General features: G+C 41.2%; 2 protein-coding genes and 1 long non-coding RNA gene across 6 annotated transcripts in view; 1 reads left to right on the top strand and 2 right to left on the bottom strand.

Annotated features, from left to right (window-relative positions):
• The window catches only part of CA12 (carbonic anhydrase 12), a 31,980-nt gene extending 26,643 nt beyond the window's left edge, over positions 1 to 5,337 (top strand). Inside the window, exons 9-10 of the mRNA XM_009681630.2 lie at positions 2,756 to 2,840; positions 3,847 to 5,337. Of these exons, the coding sequence (XP_009679925.2) occupies positions 2,756 to 2,840; positions 3,847 to 3,928 (167 nt within the window). The 3' untranslated portion in view covers positions 3,929 to 5,337. The remainder of the gene's footprint in view (positions 1 to 2,755; positions 2,841 to 3,846) is intronic.
• The window catches only part of LOC138068922 (uncharacterized), a 60,730-nt gene extending 49,651 nt beyond the window's left edge, over positions 1 to 11,079 (bottom strand). Inside the window, exons 1-4 of the long non-coding RNA XR_011143787.1 lie at positions 10,981 to 11,079; positions 7,807 to 8,126; positions 3,377 to 3,473; positions 2,323 to 2,397 (exon numbers count right to left, since the gene is read on the bottom strand). This is a non-coding gene — a long non-coding RNA (uncharacterized lncRNA). The remainder of the gene's footprint in view (positions 1 to 2,322; positions 2,398 to 3,376; positions 3,474 to 7,806; positions 8,127 to 10,980) is intronic.
• Positions 11,080 to 18,387: 7,308 nt separating this feature from the next.
• RAB8B (RAB8B, member RAS oncogene family) overlaps positions 18,388 to 25,006 on the bottom strand; it is a 29,275-nt gene continuing 22,656 nt past the window's right edge. Inside the window, exons 8-10 of one of the 4 annotated variants that reach the window (XM_068958804.1) lie at positions 24,888 to 24,912; positions 22,387 to 22,459; positions 18,388 to 18,588 (exon numbers count right to left, since the gene is read on the bottom strand). In XM_068958804.1, coding sequence (XP_068814905.1) covers positions 22,410 to 22,459; positions 24,888 to 24,912 — 75 coding nt within the window. In that variant the 3' untranslated portion in view covers positions 18,388 to 18,588; positions 22,387 to 22,409. Of the gene's footprint in view, positions 24,913 to 25,006 lie in introns of all 4 variants that reach the window. The other 3 variants (XM_068958803.1, XM_068958801.1, XM_068958802.1) reach the window with 3 other exon arrangements.

The raw sequence follows: 25,006 nt of genomic DNA, 5'->3' as shown, positions 1-25,006 counted from the left end.
ACTTTCTTCTCAAACTTCCATTCTTGAACACTGGCTACACTGGAGAACTGGTTGGCCCCAGAATGGCTATTTTAGTGATTCCCTTCAAATCTCTGCTTTAGTCGAACCATGTACAATGATTTTAAGCATCATGAGACTCATAACTGCCAGGTTTCTGAGACAGCAGGGCTCCCCCTGCCTTAAATCCATACACAAATAATTTACTATAGCAATGCCAATGCAGAAACAATTACTGAAGTATCAGAAGCAGTTCTGGAGTGAGCTGCTTCTCTGTGCTTAATACCAGTTCCCCATGGAATCCTAGTGATCTTTCACTGTTTCTTCCCTCTCAAATCATCAAGATCCAATATCCAGTGGACTGACCATGTGTATGTTGTTGGTTTGTTAACAGCATCTATGCAGCAATGATTTTTCTGATCTGAATCATGGTCACGTAGAAATGAGAAACGCAGTTTTCCATCTGTGCCTTAATGTGACCTTTTAGCACCTGTCTACCTTCTCTCTGTAAATCGCACTCAACAGTTAAATGGTATTGAGTTACAATCCATGACCCCAGTAACTGAAAATCAGACAGTATGCTTTTCATCCAGGGATCCCTAAACACTTCACAGAAATAGTGTAAGCATTATTATTTCTATCTGTGGGGGAAAAATTTGACCCAGATGGGACTTTCTCAAAATTGTTTCTTTGAAGCAGTGCCAAAGCCAAGAATAACATTTGGCTCTCCCTCTAATAAGCCACATCATTTGGCTCCCATACAGAGGTGACACCAGCTACAAAAGCATTTCCAATGTATCTTTAAAGCTGGCATGACTTACTGGAGCTGAATTGTGTGGGTTACTGCCCGTCCTGCTGTTCTCACCCAAGAACTGGTCTCTATGGCTACGGAAGGCATTGCTCAGTGCTGCTTTAATAGAGACCCCATTCAGGCTAAGTACATTTCATTACAAAAGCTCATTGACTCTATCAGTGAACCATAGCAAAATGTTCTACCCATTTAAAAAAAGGTATTCATCACGCCTGTAATCTCCCAAGCGGCATTCAAGCGCGTTCCACCTGCCACCGTCACAAAAGCTCCCTCGCAGGTGCAGCCCCTCACCTCAAAGAAGAAAGGCTCCTGCCAGAGCACAATTAAAGTGCACCTGGTTGTCAGCTGCAAGCACGCCGCCCGATGCAGCCAGCCGCACACAGGTAGGAGCAGCATGCGGTTATTGAGCAAGGAAGGAGAGGCCATACACAGAATCACGCCTTGGGCCAGGCAACCACAGAAATTTGTGAAACAAATCCTGCTGTGCAGGCTCCAGGCCCCCACCAAAGCAGGCCGTCAGAGCAACTTTCCTGACTTTCAGTGTCACGACCAAGGGCTGCCATCTCCAGCTGAGCAAGAAGCCACCAGATGGGGCCGTTGAGCTGTGCTTTGTACGTTGAATGTAAAGGACTGCAGCCTTTGACCATCCACGTTTTGATGCTGATAATTAAAATCTAAATTCATAGACGTAGTAAACAAGTGCTACGTTTTAGAATGTCTCAAACCTTAAAGGATTACTCAGCAAAACTCGAAAACACATTTCTGCTGTATTTTGCCTGCCAAACACTCCAATAAAAGCAGCTTCACAGGCAGCTGAAATTCATTACAATGTTCATGCCTTCCAGTGCCCACAAGTTAAATGGAAAGTGGTGCCTAGTTTTGATTACACTACTATGCTGAACAGAACTATGCTGATGCTTGTTCTCAGCAAGCATAAATTAAAGCCCTAAACTTTAACTTTGCCACACCCTTCCTCTTTAAATCACAAACTCTTTCTACTTGTGTTATGTTTTGATGTCCATTGGAAACTCCTTTACTTTACTGAAACTCCCCTTTTCTATCTATAACACAATTTTCCTTAAAATCCATGAATGACAAATTTCCATTTACTTGTACTTAATAAAGCAACCAGTGGGATAAAAATAAGCTCCAGGCTTTACATTTCTGCTTTCTCCCCAGCCTATTTAATAAGAGAAAATATTTAAATGGGATACAGGAAACCTGTGAGCAGTTTACTGTGCTTCGCTCTGAAAAAGTTCTGATGATGCTTAGAAACAGTTATTTGATAAAATTTAATAAACTGCGTGCAAATGAATTACAAAAATGCAGCTAAGAAAAAAAGTGCTCACCTTCAGGCTCCTTGGGAAGGCCAAAATAAGTAAAAATACTTTTACTGCCAAGAACGTATGTAAAGATCATCATTAAAGATGGTATTACAATGATAATGCTTACCACCTCAAAGCAAAGATGAGATCACTCAACTGTTTATATTAATATCTTGAATTCAGTCTTACCTTCCTTGACTCCTTCAAGCACTGTTCCCAAAGATAAAGCACACCACTCTTCAGCTGACACCCATCAGTGATATTCTGCCATGAAAAAAACAACGGGTATCAAACTTGACATCTTCAGTTGCCTGGACTTGGTTGCTGAATTTTGCTTATGCTCTCTTACATATTATAGCATACAAGGAGTTTCTGATCTGCCGTGAGTTTGCCTGAATGTCGGCGAGGTGACTTCAGTGGAGCTCTAAGTTCACAAAATTGTAAACTGTGGATCCAATTGTGGGATTAGGATCTTCTGGTATATATCTGTGCAAAGTTATCCACTGAAGGGCCTTTGTACATGGCAGAAGCAGAACTAAAATGTTATGAATGACTAGACACCAACCTTCTCCTCTCAAGTAAATGAAATTAACTGTTTTGTATGTTTTCCATCTTCTCCTAGGTGTTGTTGTTTCTGTTGTGATAGCCTGCATTGTCGGAGTTCTCATCATTCTTGCAGCAGCCTTTTGGCTACTCAAGAGGAAAAGGTAAGACATCTCATTGTCACATCACAGAAAGAGAAGTCAAACCAAATCCTTGATCTGACACAAAGAAGTGCTTCTGTGTCTGAAACCCCGAGCATTTTTCCCACTGGAAACGGTTGATCTTTTAGGGGATATATGATCTCTCCCTACAAGCTTTGATTTGTTTTTGCCATGGTAGAAGTTACTTCTCCTGTATCATACGCTCCAAACTAATTCTATTTTATTGCCAGCAAAATATATTTATATGGCTAAAAAGTCTCTGTTTGCTGTGACTTTTGTGCCACAATGGCCACCCTTCTGCCTTTTAAGAACAGTAGCCCCCTGGTTGCTTTGAACTTAAAAATAATTACTTTAACAGTGTTCATGTAAAACCTTAAAGCATACAATGACAAGAAATAGGGAAGAGTATGTGACTACCCAGAGAAGACAAAAACATTTTACATTTTAGCTACCAACTGCTCCCACAAGCAAAAGTTAGGAAATGAGAGTCCCTTCCCAGACTAAATGGGACAAGCAGGCTGGCTAGATAGCAGAATTACCTGATTTTTCCAGCTCTCAATTGCAATTTGTTCTTTTTCCTGGTCTTTTTGCTAGAGTTGCTGCTTTTAATTGCTCTTTGAATTCTTTCATTTTTTCCTGGAACAATAAGTCAAACAAGAAGGGAATGAATTTCTAGAGAAAACCCCTTCCGAAGGTCACATCATTTAAGGGAAAGAAATATGTACTGACAGAGGTAAACTTAGCTGGACTGTTTCCATCAAAGTCACATTCTAGAAAAAAGACTAAGACAACTACCTTTCCTACAGCATGCTCATGTCCCTTTGCAATCAGCATTAACTTTGCCACACAATCTGTTCTCCTAAAATATTTGTAACAGGAATCTACTGTGATAGTTTTACCAGTATAGAGACAAATAACATCATGCATGCGTAACAGACATTTTAAATAACCAGGGGTGCTTTTCCTTCATTGCAGTTTCAAGTATCTTAACACAACTGTTTTGTTTTAGCTGCAAAAAGGGAGAAGACAATGCAGGAGTCATCTACAAGCCAGGCAGGGACAAGGAGGAAGAAGATGCCTCTGAAATATGAGATACTTCTGTGTCAGAAAAGCCCCTTTTCACTCATAGCACTGACTGAATTTTGCATTGGCAAAACACGTCTCATGTTCCTGGCTAATGATAAACCTCAAGAGTGTTGGAAAAACATAACAGCCAAAATGCTTTCGTAGCTTTTGTTCTCTGGTTTTCAGGGAGATATGATCAGTGAGTACTCCTGAGAGCTGAATTCCTCACCACATTTTTTTCATGTTGGCCACCTGCCTGGTCTGAGTCTTTTAATTGATTTTACAGTTAATACTAAACTCCAAATTTATGGTTTGTTTAGCACAAATTTTCCCACAAGTATTCAAATCCGAAGACATTCATCAAGCTACAAGCACTGCTCCCTGCTAAATACAGGGACTGGTTTTAGGATTACCCAGGAACAACATCATGAATATAGACAATATAAAGGCCAATGTGTATCTGAGTTACTGTCAGATTAAGGTTTGAACCAGATTTGTCAGCTGATACAGTTTTTTAAATCACAGCAAATTATGGTAGCACATCCACCAGCGGGTTTGTAACGGTCAGAAATATTAGAGGAAAAGCCAAGTGTAAATGCAGTGAGAGCCACACGGACCGTTAACGGGTTTCAGCACAAAGACCCAGTGCTGAGAAGACAGATGTACTACTTGAGGAATGACACTCTTTCCAGTTATTATACAGCCTCACAAATCTGTTATGGAGCTCAGTCATCAGAATGACTATTTGTCTGCTGGTCCTGGCACTTGGAATTACAGAGGCATCTTGTCAGTCTTCCATTATGTCGTATTATCCTGATCTTATTTGTAGTGTGCACATGAATGATGTTGGGGTAAGGCAGTTGCTGCTACTTTTAAGCAGACTAATTTCTATTTAATCATTAAACCTTGATTGATTTTACAGCGTATATTATAAATGCAATTACGTAGTAGATTGTTTTGCTGATTTAGTTCTCCAAATTCAGTAATTCAATTATTAGAAGGTAATTAAAATTATCATTTCAAATCTCATAAACTAGATATTCTGAATTTCATTATGCATTTTTCTAAAGCAAGAAGCCTGAGCCTAACTCTGTTTCCACTGAAGACAATGTGAAATGTACTACTAACTTGAGGAAGAAGAGGGTTAGCCAGTCCAGTACTGCACCTATACAGAATCCCTCTGGCACTCGACATCTGAAGGGAGGCACGGAAATGAGGCACGGAAATGCCTGCACTTGAGTAGACAGGCAGGAAGTGATTCAAGGCAGGGACATACCTAAAATAATTCCGAGTCTGAGTGCTACCACGCACTGATTACTGGGGAAATTTCAATCTGAATTTTACACTTAGATCTATTTGCCATTCATATTTATGTGCTCTCTCAGTAGCAACACTGTCTGATTTGTGATTTAGAATAAATAAATAAATTGGGATTACATGCGTTTTCTCCTTCAGATTTCAGCATGCAACTTACTAATGACTAAAAGTTTTCAATGTAACTGAACTGACATCCAAAACGTGGATTAGATTCAGTAGAGAAAAAAATAAAGCTGCAGCTGAGAAGTTCTTGAAGTAGAAGGATGAGCTACCACCAAGCCCTCTCCCCCTATCCCCCTCAATTACTAATCAGAACTGTTTGGATAATACATAATGGCAATTTCCAAACTGACACTGGGCTCTTACATGAAGTATGGTGAAATGGTTCCAGCAGGTGCCTATGGCCCAGTGAGAGGTGGGAATTTCTGCTGGTAACAAAGCTAAACAGCTTTGGCAACGCTTGGTCACCTAGCCATTTGGGCTGCAGCAACTAAATCCAATCTCAGTTATCCCTCATGTAAACTGGACAACAAAAATACAGTTTCAAATTATGTTTTGCATAAATTCCATTGATATATGTCAGACAGGCCCTAAGCCAGTTTTAAAAGTACACAGGCCTGTACATCACTAATCGACTTTATTTTCCAACCTGTGAGAAAAAAAATAGCCTCCCTGTCAGCCATGATTCTCGATGAGCTTCACTGAGTGTACCGGTTTGTACAGGTGTTTCCACGTATGTACAAACCTTAATACTGGCAAAACAAAGACCATATGTATTCATGGAATATGGTACACTGCAGCAAACGACATTTCAGTGTACCAAGCTACATCAATTTCTGGCACATATATTTCAAATAATTCATTCCTGTTCAGCAACTGAACTTAATTAGCCGTGCTGAGATGCAAACCATTTGTAGGGTTTAAACTGCAAACGCAGGTTCAGCAACACCACTGGTCACCTACGTGCTGCTGAACACGGTATGAATTGGTTGTACAAACAACTCTGGCATTTAACTGAAGTATGCACCTGTGCTCCCGTTTGCTCCCTGCCGTAGTGTATCTATAGACCTGGACAGTAAAAGGTAGCACTGCTTAACACCAGTGTCCCTCCCACATCTTCTGAACTCTCGTATCAAATACTCTGCTCATTTTTTGCTTCATTCTGTTCTTTTCCTCACCCTGAGCTGCCTCGAAGCATCCTCCCTCACTGCGCTGAGGCCTCAGCCACGCTTCCCAGGAGATGTCCCAAATCCTGGGACTCTCCCAGGCAGTCAGAGAATTCAGGCCACAGGGGGAATTCTTCTGACAGAAATTACCGCTGGGAGGGCAGGTCACAACAAAAGGCGCCGAGCCCTCGGGCTGCAGGCAGGGCGAGGGAGTGCGTCACCAAGCTCCCCAGGCCCCGCTCACAGACGGCGTTCAATGGCTTGCCAAACGTGCCAGCTGCGGCACAGCGAAGCGCCCGCTCTGCTGTCGCCGGCGTGGGGACAACAACCTCCCCGGCAGGGAGAGGGGAGGCCGTGGAAGAGGGGGGCTGTAACTGTACCAGTCGCATCACTGCAGCCACGTCGCCTGTGAGACACCTGAACCAGGCCTTGTGAGGCTGCTGCGTCCTTAGCCTTCTCCTGACCCATCTTGAGCCAGAAAAGATGATGCACAAACTGCCCACAAAAATGACTTCAAAGGTGAACCTGGAAGCTCTAGTCTGCAGGACAGAATTTGGTCTGAACTACTGGCTGGCATAAAAAATTAATTTATCCTTACTTTTTAAATGAAACTGAATTGGTAGAACTCATAGCACTATTTGGATCATAAGATCACAAAATTTCTAACTGATGCAAAGAGCCCCAAGGCTGAATTTACTGTATTTTCCTAACCTATACTTGGCCTGAAGCTGACCGCTCCTCTTTCAGACATGTTTCATATCATGCGTCTTTAGCCACCAGTTAAGTGATATGTTTTAAAAGTCAAATCTGCAAGACTTCTGCCCTATGCTAAGATGGTTATTACAAAAATTTGTCCAATAGCAGCCACTTGGTATTTAAAATGCCATCTGACATCTCAACCATTAAGAAGTCATGCATTAGTTCTCTTCTGCTGTTAGAAGAGATAATGCTTAATAATCACATTAAAAAATCTCTACCACACGTTTATCCTACTATGGAGAAAATAAGAGGCAGCCACTACATCCTATGGACAGGCCATGAACTATTCGATAGCCAGATCTGTACTGACTGGCTATGTGACCTGGAACTGTCATGTCACTGTTTGCCTTTGTTTCTTCATCAAATACACATGACTGTGGGTTGTAAAGCACCCTGAGTCTTCAAAATGGTGTTATTTAACAGCCACCATATTAGAAGGTAAGCATACCAGTGTCAGAAGTCTAATTACTGATTTTTGCTTATCCCATAAAAGCAAACTAACAAAAAAATCCCTAAAAAACACTACCACAAAAAAAAAATCAGAAAAAAATTGCATAATAGTCTTCAAACAAAAATTAATTAAATTTTCAAATTAAAAAATATCACCCCAAAATCTTATTCCCTTCATTGTAGAGGCAAAGCAGTATTTAAAGTTTCCATACCTCCAATTCATACCCAGCAGCCTCTGCGGAACCTTTTTGCTCTTTTCATCAAGATAATCTTCTCAGATGAGCGTAAAACCCACGGATATATTACACCCTACGTGCTTCACCGCATTCCAAAGCCCAGACAGGAAACAAAGATTATGAAAACAACAGAACAGCATCACCCTGGAATGACAGGGACGGATGTGCCTTCTGCAAGCAGCTATGCTGATAGAAGAGTTCTTGCCCGTCAGCCCGGTGTCGGCAGCCCAGCAGCGCCGCTTGATGGAAGTTGCTTTTCCAACTGTAGCCAGCTGAATTTGCCCACTGACCTTTACCTGTTTCATTGAAAACAAGCCATATTAGATTAAGCAACGGGTCTTTGCTAAATTGGTAATTTCTTCTACGAGCACAACTAAATCTATAAGAGAACGTCTGCCTTAGAGAGTAACGTTTCTACAGTCTTGATTCAAACCAACATTGCCAATAACCTTCAGTAAATAGCAAGTTATGTCACCTCCTTTCCTTGGTATCTGTATTAGTCCCAATCCCCTCCAATGTTCATCCTTTGCAATCTTCATGCTTTAACCGTACTACTGGGAAAAATTAAACTATAAAACATCCAGCACATCCTGCATAAACATCCTCCTTACGTTACTGCTACTGCCTCCTGTCCCCTCTGGGTCAATCTCTCTGCTAACTCTTGACACCCGATACAATTGCTGATCTACAAATAAAAGATTTTTACTGTAAGGAAATAACATAGCAGCAAGTTGAATAGAGTATCTTTTTTCATTTGTCCTTGATGCACGTTAACATTCGAATAAGAGTGTTCTCACAGTATGGTTTTATTACAGATAATTAATACAGTAATTCAGTTCAAATGGCAATTTGAGTAACACCTTTCAGTTAACAGTCAGGCAGTTTGGCTTGCTCTGAGTTCAAAATGAATACCCTTGGAAAACTGACAAACATAACAAAGTATTTCATTCATGAACTCTACCCACATGCTTTTATTTACACACACTGTTGTCTTTTACAATGCTTGTGCCTCGTACACATTAAGACGGCGCTTGGCCCAGGGAATGGGAAACGGACTGCAGACATCTACCCTTGACGTTGACAGTGAAAACAGAACCACAACTTAAGAGCAGCAGAAACCACCAGGCTAAATTTTCCTTCAGTTATGCCACAGCAGAAATCCAGTTTCTTCTCTAACTAACTATTATGCTTCAGTATAACAGCTAACTTTGGTCAAATTAAGCAGCAAAACCCGGCCCAATTTCTAGCCCTACCTGAAACCCATTCCTGACGGGAATTAACCCACACAACAAATATTGGTACAATTGCTAACAGAAGTCCCAGAAACGTTGTGACCTTCTTACTCTGAGGAGGCCAGCACAGACACAGGACGCTCCCGTGCTGCAAACATGTATCAGTCATGCTACCTTTAAAATAAAACTGAAAAATCCATGTTGTACAGTTTTATTCTTGCATTTAGAAAACATACCAACCTACAACATGACAAAAACTGCTTCAAATTCTTGTGCAGTCTAGCACTAAACGCAAAGTAAAAACACTGCAGCAGGTTTAAGCCACTTCCAAATAAATTTCCAGGTACTGACGATCATAACATGGGATCAGAAAAGGACCTAAGCAATAGCTATTCTTTGATAACTCCAAAGGTGTTTTACAGTTAGCAATGAAAGAACGCTGACACCCAATAAATGGAATTTTTAAAGCCCCATTTTAAATTTTAAACCCCCTCTAACATCTTGCAGCCACTTCAAACACACCAGCTCTTCAAAAGGCATGCTCTTGGCTTATATTGGTGTGATCTATGTTGACATGAACCTTAGGGGCTAATTATTATGAACAAATCTGACAGTGACAGATTATGACAGGAAAGCTAATTTCGAAGTTGATTTCACTTTAATTGTCAAAAAGGATAGCAGCGTAGGGCAAGTTTATAGCCAACAAACCACGGCTCCAGCTTTGCGCGGGGTATAAGAGTCTGTGCACCAAACTCGGGTAGAGGAACGTGTAGGTTTTAGATTCCTCCCCCACCAGCCTGCAAAACAGGAAGCTTTGCAGTGAAAGGAGAAATAACTTACTAATTTGTTATACATGTAATTTAGGAGCATATTTTTACAACTAAATATATTGATTTTCCCAGCATTTTTCCCTCACATGAATAAGCATTTAAAGATCAGCTTACTGAAATGTTTGAAATTACTCAAAAAGTGGCATTTGTGTGCTAAGGGGAATATTGTTTACTTTTCGAAATACAGGTGTTTAAAGACAAGAATAGGTAATAAATCTTTTAATGTTGTTTCTTTAGTTTCTCTTCTTTCTACTGGAAGAGTAACATTTTTATTAATATTTTATCCTCAGTGCCGCTAATTAGAAACATTGATCAGTCGCTCTTTCTTGTGTGCGGCATCCTTGGCATCTGTAAAATAGGTGTCAATACTTGAGCCAAGTAATACCTGCTTCCTGTGAGGAAATCTCTCACCTTACCAGCAAAGAAAGCATATTACACATTAGGCAAAAAGTATCTCCTTTAGACCTACCTCTTTAAAAAAGAAAAAAATAAATAAAATGAAGAGGGAGTCACACAGGTCATTGTCCTGCTACTCCCACTTGTAACTGTCTCCAGTTGCATGAAGCACTCCTAAGAAATCCATATTGCCTTTGAAAAGGCAAGCACATCTGAATTACTGTCTTTTTTTTGTTAGTACTATATTATCAATTTATACTGCCAGTGGTCCCTGAGCTGAAAAAGTCTAGGACCACATGTTTTCTCGACTCCTTAGCCACCATCATTTAATAAACCTATTTGAGTGTCGCATTTTGAAATACTTCCCAGGACGTTTGTTCCTCTTTCTCACATGCACAAAATTTCAGATGTACAGAAAGTCAAACATTATCAGAAACACAGACGTATTAACACACTGCTGTAATAAATTAAACTGACTTATAAAAAAAAAAAAAATCACGATTCACTCCTTCCTTTTGGACAGAATTAGCCACTTCGGCGACCGCAGTAGCAGAAAAGAAGCCGAAGTAACTAAAGCCAGGATAGAGGTAAGAAAATCATGGCTGAGCAGAGTCAGATGCCGCAAGGGGTGCAGAGCTCCCTTCCGTTTCCTCCCCACACGCGGAAACCCTTTCCTCCGTGTTTCAGTGTACCTATGACGTGGCCACAGTCTTAGGTCCCCACTCCAGAGTATTAATCTCCTGCGAGCAAACAGGAACCTCCTCACAGAGGTGCCGCGCGGCTGCCGCGCTTCCGGCTGCAGACGAACGGTTCCCCCCCAGGAAGAAGGTTATCAAACTCGCAGCTACCTGTTTTTCTCCAGAAATGAGAACTCACTTCTTATCGCAGCTTATGTAACAAATTTTGAAGTCAACAGGATATAAGTTGGTTTCAGCTGGTAGTCCGTCCGAAAATTATCCTAGCAGAACTTACGGACAGCGGGACCACAACAAAAATCTTTGCGTTTTCCCATGTCCTTCACTATGTGAACAGTGTAGAGGCACAACGCGCTTTGCAAAACTAAGTATATCTCAAAATTTGGTCAGGAAGCGTTGAATTCTGTACGTAACATATCTAATGCAGAAAAAAAAAAAGGATTACTTTTAATATTCACACCTGGAATTTATTGTCCTCTAAAAGTAAATATCAGCATGTGAAAAATCCTATTAAATATAGAAGCAAACAAACCTCTTAACTTTGCCTAAAATGCTGAAGGGCATGGAGGAGTTGTGTTATTGCATCTATTGCAAAGCTGACTGTGTATTTACCCCCTCGGTTCTTGAACTATTTGGGTCGGTTGTTTCCGTTTGAGTCTGAACGCCTCAGCTGGGGCGACTCCAGTTCCCCCCCCTCACTTTCCATCCCTTCGCTCTTCTGGCTTCTCTATCACAGCGCTTCCAAGTCTCCCCAGCTTCTTCCAAGCCCGTATGAACTCTGACTTCATCACCCTCCTCCTCCTCCTCGGGGGTTTCGGGCCCCCCGGGTCTCCTGTGCTTCCCCCTCTGGAGCAGAGGAGGGCTCCAGAAGACAGGGCTGCTCCGGAGCTGCGCGCTCCTTGGCACGCTGGTCAACGCGCCGGCGGCCGGGGCCAGCAGGACAAGCTAAGGCTTTTGCCTCAGCGGGGGCTCTCAACCGCAGCGCTTCTGTCCCGGCCACTCGCAAAACTTGCCAGGACGTCAGTCATTTGCCAGACTTTGTGGGAACTGGCCAACGGGCTTCAAAGATACTGGGGGCAAACTGGGAGCAGCGCAGTCAGAAAAGTATCATTTGTCCAAAAAAAAAAAAAAAAAAAGGAAATAAGGTACAAATAGGTATTACTTTCTTCCTTTTTTGCAAAGCTATCACTTGCCCTTCTCCCTGTGCTGAAACAGGCAACGGGGAAAACACCATTTCCTACGCACCCAGCCCTCTTCCCACACGGGGCTGGGTGCCGGTCTTGGAAACTGCCGTTACTGGCAGCAGGGATTTGGTAACAGCAGGCCCAAACACTCAGCCACGTACTGGCAAGGTGAAAAACGTTCAGCTGGTCTGTGGGCTCTCTCACACCTCCTGCCCCATCACCTTCCCCTGCAGCCACGCACCACCTGCCTCGCATGTCTCGCGCCGCCAGCACGCGCTTTTCCAGACATAACTGAAGATATTTTGCAAGTAGTGTACTTTGTGAAATAGCTAAAGTAAGTTTTTAAAGTAACAAAATTTTATACCAATTCTAACATTGTAAATATTTATTCTTATGCATTGAATTTATTGAAAACATTCAGCATATGACTTAACTGTGGTTTAGTTTGTTACCATGAATATAGCTGGGGACATAGAAATTCATAAAGACACTGTGAGGTTTCTATTATTAACCTGCAGGGAAAGTTTAAATCTTAATAACACTCTCCCTTTATTTTACTTGCCTTGGTTTTCCTTCTCTTTTAAAAACGACAAACATTTTTCTGCACTGCTAGAAAATGTGATCTAGGGGTACACTCTGCCCCCCAGACCTTTTCAAAAGAAGGCCATGTGTATGCTCTCCGTTTGGAAAATGCCAGATAATCAGAAACATTAAAGGAAAGCAAAACTTGACACCTTGTACCAGTTTTGGCAGCCTACTCAGTGAGTAAACGTTTACAGACAGGTCTCAAAGTCTCCGCTCCGTTCTCAAATTCTCCTAAAAATTAAGCCCAATAAAAGCAAACAGACGACTCTGCAAGGCACGCACAACATCTCCCACCGCGTTCACCTTGCGGACTCCGCCGAGGCGCCAAGGGCGGCAGGACGGGCTCGCGGGGGCACCGCCGCCCGCCGGTGAGATGGTGGCTTGAAAGCCTCGGGGAACCACGGCGCTCACCTACCCAGCGATATATTTTAGTGGTGCTGGTTTTAGATTGTTTAATGGCGTTAAAAGCCTTTCTCGACCTTCCCGGAGGCTCAAGACCTGCTCATGTTGTAACCTACAGCTCCAACTCCCCTACTCCACAGCTTTGGACAACCTCGTTATTTACTACCTCTTCTGAAACCTGCAAAGTTTTTCTATTATTAACCTAACTCATTTCACCTTGGCCACTCATATAAAAAGAAAAACTTTCCACCACAACGTGACAGCTCTGGTTTCACGATATTGTTTCTCACTCAAAGAGGCCTGTTGGCCGGCAAACCAACAGCTAGGGATTTCAGCTAGGCCGCCTTACATCACTCAAAATAAGTAATTTTATTAATGAAAAGCATTCACGTAAATGTTAAGTTCTATTTTGCCATTCTCTCTGCTGGAGCTATGAAGAAGAAGTGTCAAAACCATTCTGCAAAAATTGATTTTGCAACCCTTCCTATTTCTGACCAAATAAACAGAAAACTGACCAGTTAGGCCTGAAAAGAATACGCACAACTTACAGCCAACTCTTAATCAGCACGAGCTGTAACAATGGCCTAAATCACCACATAGGTTTTTAATGTGAAACTACGAAGCAAAAGTTTCCTGGTCAACTTTTAGCCCTTTGCTTTACCCTGTGCAAAGTCATTTCTGGGGTACCCTGTGACTCGAGCCGGACACGGACATGAGCCACTGTTGACCCCGTTCGTCACAACTGTTAGTACAGTTAGCGAGAACTGCAGAGCAATTACCAGCGCATGAAAACTGCTGCAACTCCGCTGAAGTAATTCATATCATAATTCATGTTGCCTGAGGAGGCTTCAGTAAATTATACGTAAGCTGGTGCGAACTAAAAGCGTATGATAGTTTAAAAGAATAGAACTTGGAAATTTTGCAAGTTTTCATTAATACGCTATTTTTCTTTGACCAAAATGCGCATACTGCAGAATCTCAGAAAAAAGTGAGAGTCCCCCAGAAAGAAGCCCAAAGGTCTAATTCCTTTGTTTCCTTCTAAAACCTAACTAACAACAACTATCAACAGTAACATGCAAGACAAACTGTGATTTCAAAGAAGTGAAACGGCACCATCTAGTGACTAACAATCAGAAAACGCAGTCAGGGACGTTGTTACTTCTTTTACTCCCCCACAACACCCGGCATTCAAATTTGGAAACAATAGTAAAAGGAAATGTAAAAATAAACATGAATTCTGGAACACTTATTACGGACAAAGGAATTGAAAGCCAAGTATTAACTCAAAGGGTTATTTTTCTACAAAACTATGTATTTGTAGTTTTTAGTAGTTTATAACGTTTTAGGAGGCATATGCAGCATAAATGTAATAGCCACTGTGCACACTACTGACCCAAACGTCTTCCCAGGAAAGCCAAACGCTTTTTAAGCTGTGGCAACAACAGCTAGTTACGAAGTTATCTAGCAATTAATGTTAACATATAGAGGAGTCAAAATTTATTAATAAAAACTGGGTAACTTTGGATGCATCTAACTCATCACTGATACAATCACTTTTGCACAGGCACCGTGGTCCTGTGTATGTTCACCGATTCGCGTTTCCAGCACACTGCTTAAAAGCTGCCAGCGGAAAAAATTTCTAAGCTGTTTTTTATAGAGCCAGACATCACTGATTCTGTATACGTTGCGTACTTTTTATGGAGTCTTCAAGGAACTCATCCACAAGCAAAGCACAGACAAAAAAAGAGTGTCTGCTACTCTTTATATTCTTTCTCCTCTGCGTTTTTCTTAAACAAATGTACTGAAAGAAACTCAAAGCTTAGTTACCTGATGTGACTGAATTGCTTTTTTCTCAAAGTCATATGCCCGCTGGGGTACTATCAAAGAAGGTTTTTCCTTTAGAAATTGCTGTACAAAAAGAGAAAGAGTGAAGGAGGTTGTGCAGTGGAGATTTTTATAACCTTCAGGAATTTTTCACTAATGTTTTCTGCCTTGTTCTTTGCATTTATTAAATACGCACAAAAAGCAAAGAACAGTTTTTTGCTTGGCAAGCAAAATTAAGTCTCTAGCAACTACAAAAACAAAAATGTAAAAAGTGGGACAGGTTAAAGTTACAGCATCAGAGAACTATCCATTTTTGCATATTGAGAGAGCAAACCTTGTGAAAAACATTACAGTGTTCCTGCAGCTCTGTTCAGCGTCTCACTTTTTCCTGCTTCCAAGGGTAATAGATGATTCTATAGCAGGCCAAGGAATACTAACTATTTCTAACAAAAAGAAAGATAAATAAGACAAACTGTATATTATAACAAAAGGATGTCTTTTTCTTAGCTCATTGTCAGCTAAAGATGCACTCCAATTTGACAGTCATGGACTAAAAGAGCAAATGTTTCTGGTCACAAAAATAGTAAGATAAGGAAAAGACAGATGGTAAAAAGCTCTGGTTTATGTTAGAGTATTCTCAGATGCTAAAAATTTATACGAATACCCTGAAGGAAAAGGCATGTAAATAGCTACAAGACAGTACGTGCACAAATTTGCCTTTTTGAGGACAAGATGTCATCATAATTTTTCTTTAAATTGAGTTGCACTAAGCCTTTGACAAACTAATGCTTACCTACTCAATTAGTTATATAATTACAGAGAGATGCATTAAACCCCTCCCTGAAATTAAAAGGATAAAAGATAACTTCTACCACTTAACGTCTAGTAATAAGGGATTCACTTGCAGTTAATTCTCTCACAGTTAAATGTTAGGACCCTGCATGCCTTGAGGCAAGAGTAGCGCAAGATTTCACATGAAAACTCAGGTTTGAACGAAATTCATCCTGGCCTGACTAAAGTTGGCATAAAAATTTCATAAGAATCCTAGAGTTAGATTTTTCTCAAATCTATATTTAAACTCATAAAAATGTCGGAGTGCAATCATCATCCCTCTAATAGCTTATACAACTAAAATACTATACATACATATACAAATATATATATATATAGATAACCTAAAGTTTTCCATGGACAATGCGTTGTTCCAGGAAGCGTGCTAGGTAGGGGCTCTCTAGGAAGATGACTTAATAAACACGGTCTCCGCTGAGTGATGCCACCTTACCCCAGGTGCACAGAGAAGGCAGGAGGTGCCGCGGAGCACGCCCAGGAATGTCCCCTGGGCCTGGCCCCAGTCACGCTCCACACACACCCCCAAAACCCGGGCCTGATGCTAGAAAGAGGAGACAAGGCAAAAAACGGACTAATCTCAGTAACTACTGCTTGAAACCTTTCCATAGGGCAGCAGAAACCTAAAACTCAGAGTCAAAACATATTGAGAGAGTGAACAATAAATATAATAAATAAAGATATTTATTGCTCGAGTCCAGAAATCATTAAGATTATAACATTTAACTCGCGTTAAATGAGAATTACATGATAAAGTAAGTATCAGAGAGCGCTAGATGCCTCAACGGCGCAGGCAATCTCAGGTCAGTCAAGTAAGCTGCTGCTTTTGCACTCGACCATATTCCCTCATCTGACATTTTATGCAGCAGTCACAAGACAATTGATCATGATATAAGAGGCTGCCATATGACACCGCAACCTGCTTCTCCAAAACCCACCAGAACTCCGTCAACTCCATTTGTGTTCTCACTCAGCCAGAATTTAAATAAAGGGGAAAAAACATTTTAAAAGGCCAAAGTAAATATTAGATTCTATATTCTTACGTAAAATGCAGTTTGGAAAGTTTAATAGCCTTTAATCAGTTTAATCTTTCTAGAAAGAGCTACGATGGCTTAAACTGAAGAAAACAGGCAAGCAGTAATAACAATAAACCATGAAAAAATCAAAATATATGATTGAAATGGAGTTTTCTCTAAGTAAAACTCATTTGTAATGAAGAACCATAATAAATGCAATCCAAGGGATTTTGTTTTACGTTGTCCTTCTTTCCCAGAGGTGGCCGTTATTACGGAAGATGTAAGTTCATGGGTTGATCCTTTTGTCAACCCGATCGGTTGCAGCTGATCTCCAATTTGCATCATAGACTCAGGTTTAAAAATTACAGTTCAAAAGTTGTATGCCTTGCCTTAGGGCTGCAACCATTGCATTTTCTGCTGTCAAACCCAACTCTTGAGAAAGGATGTTGCCGTGAGAGACCTGCTGATCTGGAAGATGGTTATCTCTCTGTCCAGTATGACTCCGTATTTAAGGAATCTCCAGCAAATGGGAGACATCATATGACCGACTTTAAAAGCCTGCGGTGGGCAAATCGGGATAGTTCCTGGGGCAGGAGAGAAACACCGCTCCAAAGACACCGCTCCTGAGCCCGTTTCTCTGCACTGGCACGTTAGGGCTACCACCAACTTGCACAAAAACAAACCACGCAAGGGAAGACAGCAGCAGAGACTTTGGATCAAAGAAGAAAAAGAAAAAAAAAAAAAAGGCAGCTGTTATTCATTCTGTATTTCTCAAATTTCTAATAAGGATCTGCGTGAGGCAAACACACTGGTTAGGGAGCAGGCGAGCGGGCACCACGACAGAAACGCCTTCTAAAGAAGAGTGCTTTTCCCATGAAAAGAAACTGCTTTTTAATACTAAGAATAATTTGACTAGCAACGTCATCCCCGGGGCGGACAGGGGCAGGTTAGAGACCCCTACTTACCCGCGCGGCCCGACGGCCTGCGGGAAGAGGGCAGCCCAGCCCGGCTGCACCGCGCGTGGAGACGGCGCCGCTGCGCCGCAGAAGCCTCTAGAAACATCTGCTTCCTGCGGCGCCCGGGGGCCTTGGGAAGGCCCGCCAGGCGCCAAAACCAGAACAGCAGCCACCTGAAACAGAGCTCAACCCGCGCCTGAAAAAAAACGAGGGCACATCCGAACGCCGGAGCCAGAACCAGGCCAAGGCCAGGAGCGCGGGCCACGGTCGCGCGAGGAGCCGCGACGCCATTTTAAGGGCCGCCCGGCACAGCGGCTGCTGGAGCCCTGCGGCGACAGAGGGCGGCGGGGAGAAGGCGACCGCCCTCGCGGCGGCCCCGCCGGTGAGGGGGGCTCGGTGGCGGGAGCGCGGCAGCCGCTGCCGCCACCAGGGCGGCGCGCGCGAGGTGACGGGCGCCTCACGCAGCGGACGCCGCCCGGCCCCGCCAGCCCTCGCCCACCGCGTTCAGGTCCCAACCGGTCGCGGTTTTCAAGAAACCACCAGTTTTTACGCCCAAAACGTGCTCAGCAACACTATTTGAGACACACATGGTTGGCTTTTCCCTCTATTTTATTGGTTCAGAGCATAAACGTGCATTGTACAAAGTCGCCGCATTTTGGGTGAAGAAGCGTGGAAGCAGGGCGCAGTAGGGTCAGACAGTTAATTCAGGGCTAGGACTTGCTTCGGCGTCTTGAAACAAAATCCCATCCCTCAGCAAGGAGGCATACCAGAGCTCGGGAGTTGCTACGTTGCCTGGGGAAAAAAAAAAAAAAGAAGGAAGAAAAACAGCTTTGAAAAATAATTAAACGTTCAACCTTTCCTTAAAATAAATAAATAAATGAAAGTTCACCCAACTACAAGTGAAGTGGAAGTTCTTAAACGGGTAAAGATTGCAGCCTTCCTTTACGGATGAGCACGTTGCCCACTGTGCCCCCCAGAAAAGGGGGTCACGTGCATGAAACAGTGCCAAGACCCTCGTAAACGGTGAAGGCAGCAGTTCGGAAAGGTGCCAGCTGGGCACCCCGGCGCCCGCCATTTCGTGTGGCAAGGCAAGGGCCGCTCACAGCGGCGTGCTCGCCTCCGCGCTGCGGCGGCGTCAAACCGAGCTGGAAAGCGGAGCCGCCAAGCTACGCGTGCCTCCCGCCGTCCGTCCCGCGGACGCCACTTCCTCGGGTGACCGAAACAATTACATCCCACTTAAAAGTTACGGTTTCGTTTCGCAGACTGAAAGAACAATAATTATTTACCAAACTCGTACTCATAGGAATTTAGGTAACATTTGATCATACCAGAAGCTTAATGCTGATGTGCTCTGCTGAAGATAGCGTTAAAAAAAAGTAAAACACTGTGCAGCATCCCAGAACACTGAGAAATGTCTCTTCAGCATACGGGAACATTTTGCCTTCCCTGCCCTTTCTTCAGACCTCTAGATGGCAAGAACATTAAGCAACGAAACTTGTAAAAACTTCGTTTATGTATCTCTTGAAGATTAGAGTTGTTTCTAAAGATAGATTATTTTGAAATCTTATGTGATATTAGTGACCTTGGCATAGCTCAAGAAGCCTTTTAAAAAACACTAGTCAACTAAGCTGGACAAGGAAAGGAATTTCATAGAAAAAGGCAAATTACCCGGTTATAAAAGCAGGATAGGTTCTACACATGAGTAACAATTTGCTTCTAGTCTACAAATGTGCTTATGGTAACACCTTGTCTGCACCGAAAAAAAGATCAAGGAACTTTAATAAATCATCATTTTTAGCACTCTAAGTAGTCCTGCTACTTCGACACATGAGAGATATAAATATCATTTAGACATTGGTGCAGACGCATGCCGCTAACTTCTTTGAGAACCGAATTTAAGGATTCTGCTTTTAGGACTGCTGAGCATCTAAAACCAGTTCAGATCACAAGGACCTGCAGGTTAAACAGTCCTGAAGCAGCAATCTGAAAAACAGCAAAACCAGAAACCAACACCCAGGTGTTAGAGAACAAGAACGTAGCTCTAGCTTGCTCTTCGTGACGGTAAAGAGACTACATATCCTTTCAGTTAAATACGGTTTACTAGAGAAAAACGTGAAAAGCAAACATTTTGGAAGCTGTTTGTTACCCGTGCCGCATCCTGTGTATTCCTCAGAGCGTCCGTTTGGGTCTTGCAGCCATCAAGCTGCTTTGGCCTCGAGTAGGCCAAACCATTATTTCTCTAATTTTCTCTAAATTTTTACACCAATTTGAGTTATTGCCAAACCGCACTAATTTCCAAATCAAGAACTGCTGTAAATGTAATTGCCAACACAGATTTCTGTCAAATCCCTCAGAGCGGAAGGAGGCTGGGCAAACAATATTTGTGGTATTAGTCCATGGTACTCGTGCCTCAGGTTACTTGAAAGTCATAAGATCTGAGAAAGTCATAAGATCTTACCCTTCACACACTTTTTTTTTTTTTTTTTTAAATCAGGGTTAACAACTTAAGTGACTAGATAATTCTTAGACAAAGCGGCGATTGCGTCTCACTTTATCTTTACAAAGCCTAAGGTCATCTGAATAATATACTTACACCTCATTTCTAGGCTAAGTAATCACTGTAGGAGTACAGGATATTTCAGGAGAAATCTGAAGAACAGTTAAGTTTAGGAATAAGCAAAAACATTAAAAAAAAAAAAACCAACCCTGTGACTTGCCACTGAGGTTAAGCAAAGCTTTACTGATGCTATTCAGCTGGACCCCTTTCCGCAGCAGATGTACTGGAAACACTAACTGTGTAAGAACTACGTGGAATATTTCATACAAAATACTCCAAATATTTTTCGTTATGTAACTTTTATTTGAGACACATTGTTGTAAAAAAGTTTGCATGGAATAATAAAACCACTGGGGTTTGTTGTTTTGGGGGAGTCTGCAATTTTTTTTTGTCTATACATATCAAAACACAAGTAATGATTAGGTTTACAAGTTAACGACATAACCAGTTCACTTTATCTGCAGGAGCTTTTCATATTACAGCTTTAGAGCAGAGATAAAATGTGCTTAAACACACACATGGTAAAACAATCCTATTTCAAAATTAAGTATTTTTTCAAGGGCTATACTTTTTAGTCTGAATTTAGTAGCTATATAACATTAAAATAATTGTAATTGAAGTTTTATTTGAAAAAAATGTTTGTAAGGCCATAGGAATACACTAAAATATTTAAATTCACTGGAAAAAAAAATTAATGGAAATCCTGCTTTTGTGGCAGGGAGAAATACAAGTTTTATTTCGAAGAACAAGAGCGTATTTAGAAGAACAAGAGTGGCACAAGCAGTTCAGTGAACGGAGGAAAAGAGGACCTGTCATCCACAGGCTTAACCTTTAGTAAGTTTAACTTTGCAAAATTTCAGTTACATTAATATATAAACAGATAACAGATGCATTTTCACAAATAACGCATTTATGCATTTTACATATTATTCACGCAGCTCTCAAATCATTATCCATTCACAATTTTTAATGCAATATGTGCATTCAATACTCCTTTTTTAATTGCAGAAACAATTGACTTGATTCACTTCACTTTAGCAGATCATCAGGGGAAACATACTTATGATGGGACGGTTGTATGTCTGAAAAAAATCAATTAGCATTTTTTTTTAAAACAACCCTCTCCCACCCCTAAAAAGTGAGCTGTGTTAGGTTTCATGAGTGGTTTAAGTTTTAACGATAGCACAATAATAGAACTTCAGGACAATTAATAACTAAATCAAATATTCCCTATCTACTCAACAAAAACACTTTGTGCATGTTTTGCTGAGCACAGAAAGCTAAAGTAGAGAAGCACTGAGACCATTTTTTGTTTTTTCTTTTCTTTTCTTTTTTAAACCATTTAGGAAAAAAAACTTGGTCAAGATACATTGCACGGACATGGGGCAAAGGGAAAGGTTTCATTTAAAAAAAAAAAAAACAGCATAAACAACAGCTTTGTTTTATCAAAATCCACAAAAGTGTCTGCCTGTCCTAAAAGGTTGATGACAATTTTTGGAGCAAGACAAATACATTTGCTGCTTAATGAATAATAACTGCAATTACGTTTGCTGCTTGATGAATAATAATTGCATGACTTTCATTCTAATGGACATGAGAGTAGTAGCTAGTTGACTGAGGTATAGTTAAGAGTCCTTCAAAGTTCAGATAATATAGTCTTGAGCAAAGTTGCAACAAAGACTGCACAGAACAATCATACTGATATCAGAAAAGCCTGTAGTACCCCGTATCTGATGCCTAGGCAGAACATATCATTTATCATCTTCCGCTTGCCTAAAGCGAAATATAGCTAAAATAAGTTCCCAGTACAACATCCAATTGATTTGCACACTAAGATACAGCACATTTTTCAATGCCGGACAATCCAGACTATACACAGAAAGAGGTCTATACTGACCAAAAATTAGCACACTGGTAAAGTGCAGCCACTCAGCCGTTTAATACTGCTGGAGAACATGGGTGGGAGCAAAACGAAACGAGGGAGAGAGCGAGCACAAAAGAAACAGAAAGAGAGAAAGAAATCTGCATTTTACCTTATCCATAAGACCACATGAAATTAGATTTCTTCAGTTTCAGCAGGGGACAACAAAATTGCACTAAATTCTTCTACAAATAGAAAAAGATTAACTTTACATGAACATTAAGTAAGGGGAAATACTGACTGCGTTATTTTCATCATGCATAAAGTGAATTTCCTATGGTCTTACCTCACATTTATGTACAGTTTAGCATAGCTAAATGTAAGAAAATAGCAAGTTTTTTTTGTTTGTTTGTTTTAAATACAGAGCAGATACCCCCATTCGCTGCTGCTTCAAGAAGCACTTCATAGACTCTGCTACTCTGTTACAGGCTCTTTCAAAGGGAAGTTCTTGGAGACTAATATTGAATGTATATTTAGCTACACAGAGAGGACAGGAAAAACAATACAAAGCATTCTGTAAACTTTGCCAAACGCAGAACATGTCAGTTTTGGTTTGCAGACAACCCCTGAGATAAAAATCAAAGTATTACGACACCAAATAAGTCAGAGGTAAATTACTGAAAATAAACAACATTCATAATTGGTGTCACAACACTTTCTGTATAGAAAGCACTTTTTTTTAACCATACAGAACACATAAGTGCTTTAGCCTGTCCAAGAACAACATCAAGGGTAGACAACAGAGCAGTTAGGGTTGCTTTGTTTTTCCACTAAATCTTGTTGCCATGAAGATTTTTGTATTTTTTGTATGTAGCACAGCAACAGCAAGTTGCGAGATTCACGATCTAGTTACAACAACCACTTCAATTAAACTACGTGTGGGGACAGGTTGATAGAACTTTATGGAAACAGCTACTACTAAAGCTTTTCAAAACAAAAGTCTTTAAATGTAATGCTATTGGCCCATTCTCTTTCAAAAAATTTACAGCAGACCCAGGGATGGCAAAGTCAGTACCCAGGGCCGCAAACTGAAGCAGAGATGCTCTATGGTTAACAGCCAACTCACTGATTGCCACTCCATACAACGTAGTGGAGCAAAAGCAAGCACGTGAGGCACCTTACTTTGACAATGACAGAATCCACCTATCCCCTAACAAACAAGCCGGATACAAACCTGTAGGTAAAGCTTACAATGGTCCAAGTTTGGCACATCAACAGAAACTAAAGCACCTGTTTGAATTACTCAGGAAATTTTTCAGAACACATTAAAATGGTAAAACAAAGATTAGGTTATACAATGCTCAATTGAGTAAAAAGGCAACTAAGTTTAAATTCTGCTTCTAACAGACCAGGTCACCCTACCAGCTATTGATGATAAAACAATGCAACTGCTTGAGCAGACCCAAGAGGGCTTCACAAACTCAACATCAAGGGCAGAACAAACATATTATAGCCCCAGTGTGACCACTTCCTTAGTGGCAGAACTTGAGATATTTTAGCAACTGCACAGGAAGCTAGTTTTTGTATGCCTCTGTTGCCATGGGTCGATGCTTGCAGACGTTAACGGACTATCCTTAGAATTAGAGTAGAAATGGAAGTCACCCTTAGAAGCAGTTATTTCTGAACAAACGAATCCACAAAGAGGTTACTCAAAACTCATGCATTCAACTTCCACAAGCCACTTCAGTGATAGCGATGAGGCCAATTTGTGATGACAGTTTTGAGTACTCCAGAGTGTACTTCCTCATCAGAAACAAAAAAACGTGCAGACAGTTTGAGCTAACAAAGGGAAGTTAAGTGAGGAAAGACACTGTGTTTATTCAAAGAACTGAAAGGTGCATCTGTGAATCAGACAGTGACTGGCAATTCAGATCACAACTTTGCTAAGTCGGTAAAGAAAGAAAAGCAACATACTACATTCAGAATAGAAGCCACAGCTTCTGCATAAACAGATTTGTGCATCTAAGAAAAGAAACTAATTATTAAATGCCAATTGTTATCATAATACTCATCACTAGAGTATCAACATCCATACTGCAGTCATGGCCACGTGTATACAGCAAAGAAACTAGTGGAAGTAAGACTTAATCTGTTCCCTGGCTCTTCTGCTTTAAAATAAAAAAATTTGTTAAAGAAAGAAAATCCTGCACAAATCTGTTAAGAATCTTTCTTACAAGTCAAACTGTGCAAATACAAATGTAAGATTGTGCTGTAACAGGCAGTAAGAGGCTAATATGGATGTGCAAAGTTAAAAGAAACATAGCAGCTTTTGCAACAGGCAATAAAACAGAAAGTAAAAAAGGAAAACAAGTTAACTCTTGCATTTGTGTCTCCACTTCATAGCTTCCATATCTGAGAAAGAGGAGCCTGACAGGTCAATAGGCTTAGTGAGCAAAATCCACTTGGTATTTTGTGTATCGCAGTCTACGTTCAATGGAGCTCTCAGCAGCAGCTTGGTGGTATTATTTCTGAGGCTTTGTGACCCTGTGCTTTCAAAGAAGCAGAAAAGGTTCTAAGTGTGCTGCAGTCTATCATTAGAAGTTCATCAAAGTAGCGTGCATCGAAAGAAGCTGCTCTTCTTAGATCGATTTTCTGTTATTTTTACTGGCCCACCTGCCCCTGATGAACTGTTGTCATTCTGAAAAAGAAAAGAACAGCAACATCACAAAATGCAGAAAAAAATAGCTTTTCTAATTTCCCTCCACATCCTCTCCCCTGCAAATCAATAACCG

Source organism: Struthio camelus, chromosome 12 (genome assembly GCF_040807025.1).
Source record: "Struthio camelus isolate bStrCam1 chromosome 12, bStrCam1.hap1, whole genome shotgun sequence".
Taxonomy (NCBI): domain Eukaryota; kingdom Metazoa; phylum Chordata; class Aves; order Struthioniformes; family Struthionidae; genus Struthio; species Struthio camelus.
The sequence above is the reverse complement of the archived record's forward strand: the minus strand, read 5'-3'. Positions and strand labels throughout refer to the sequence as shown.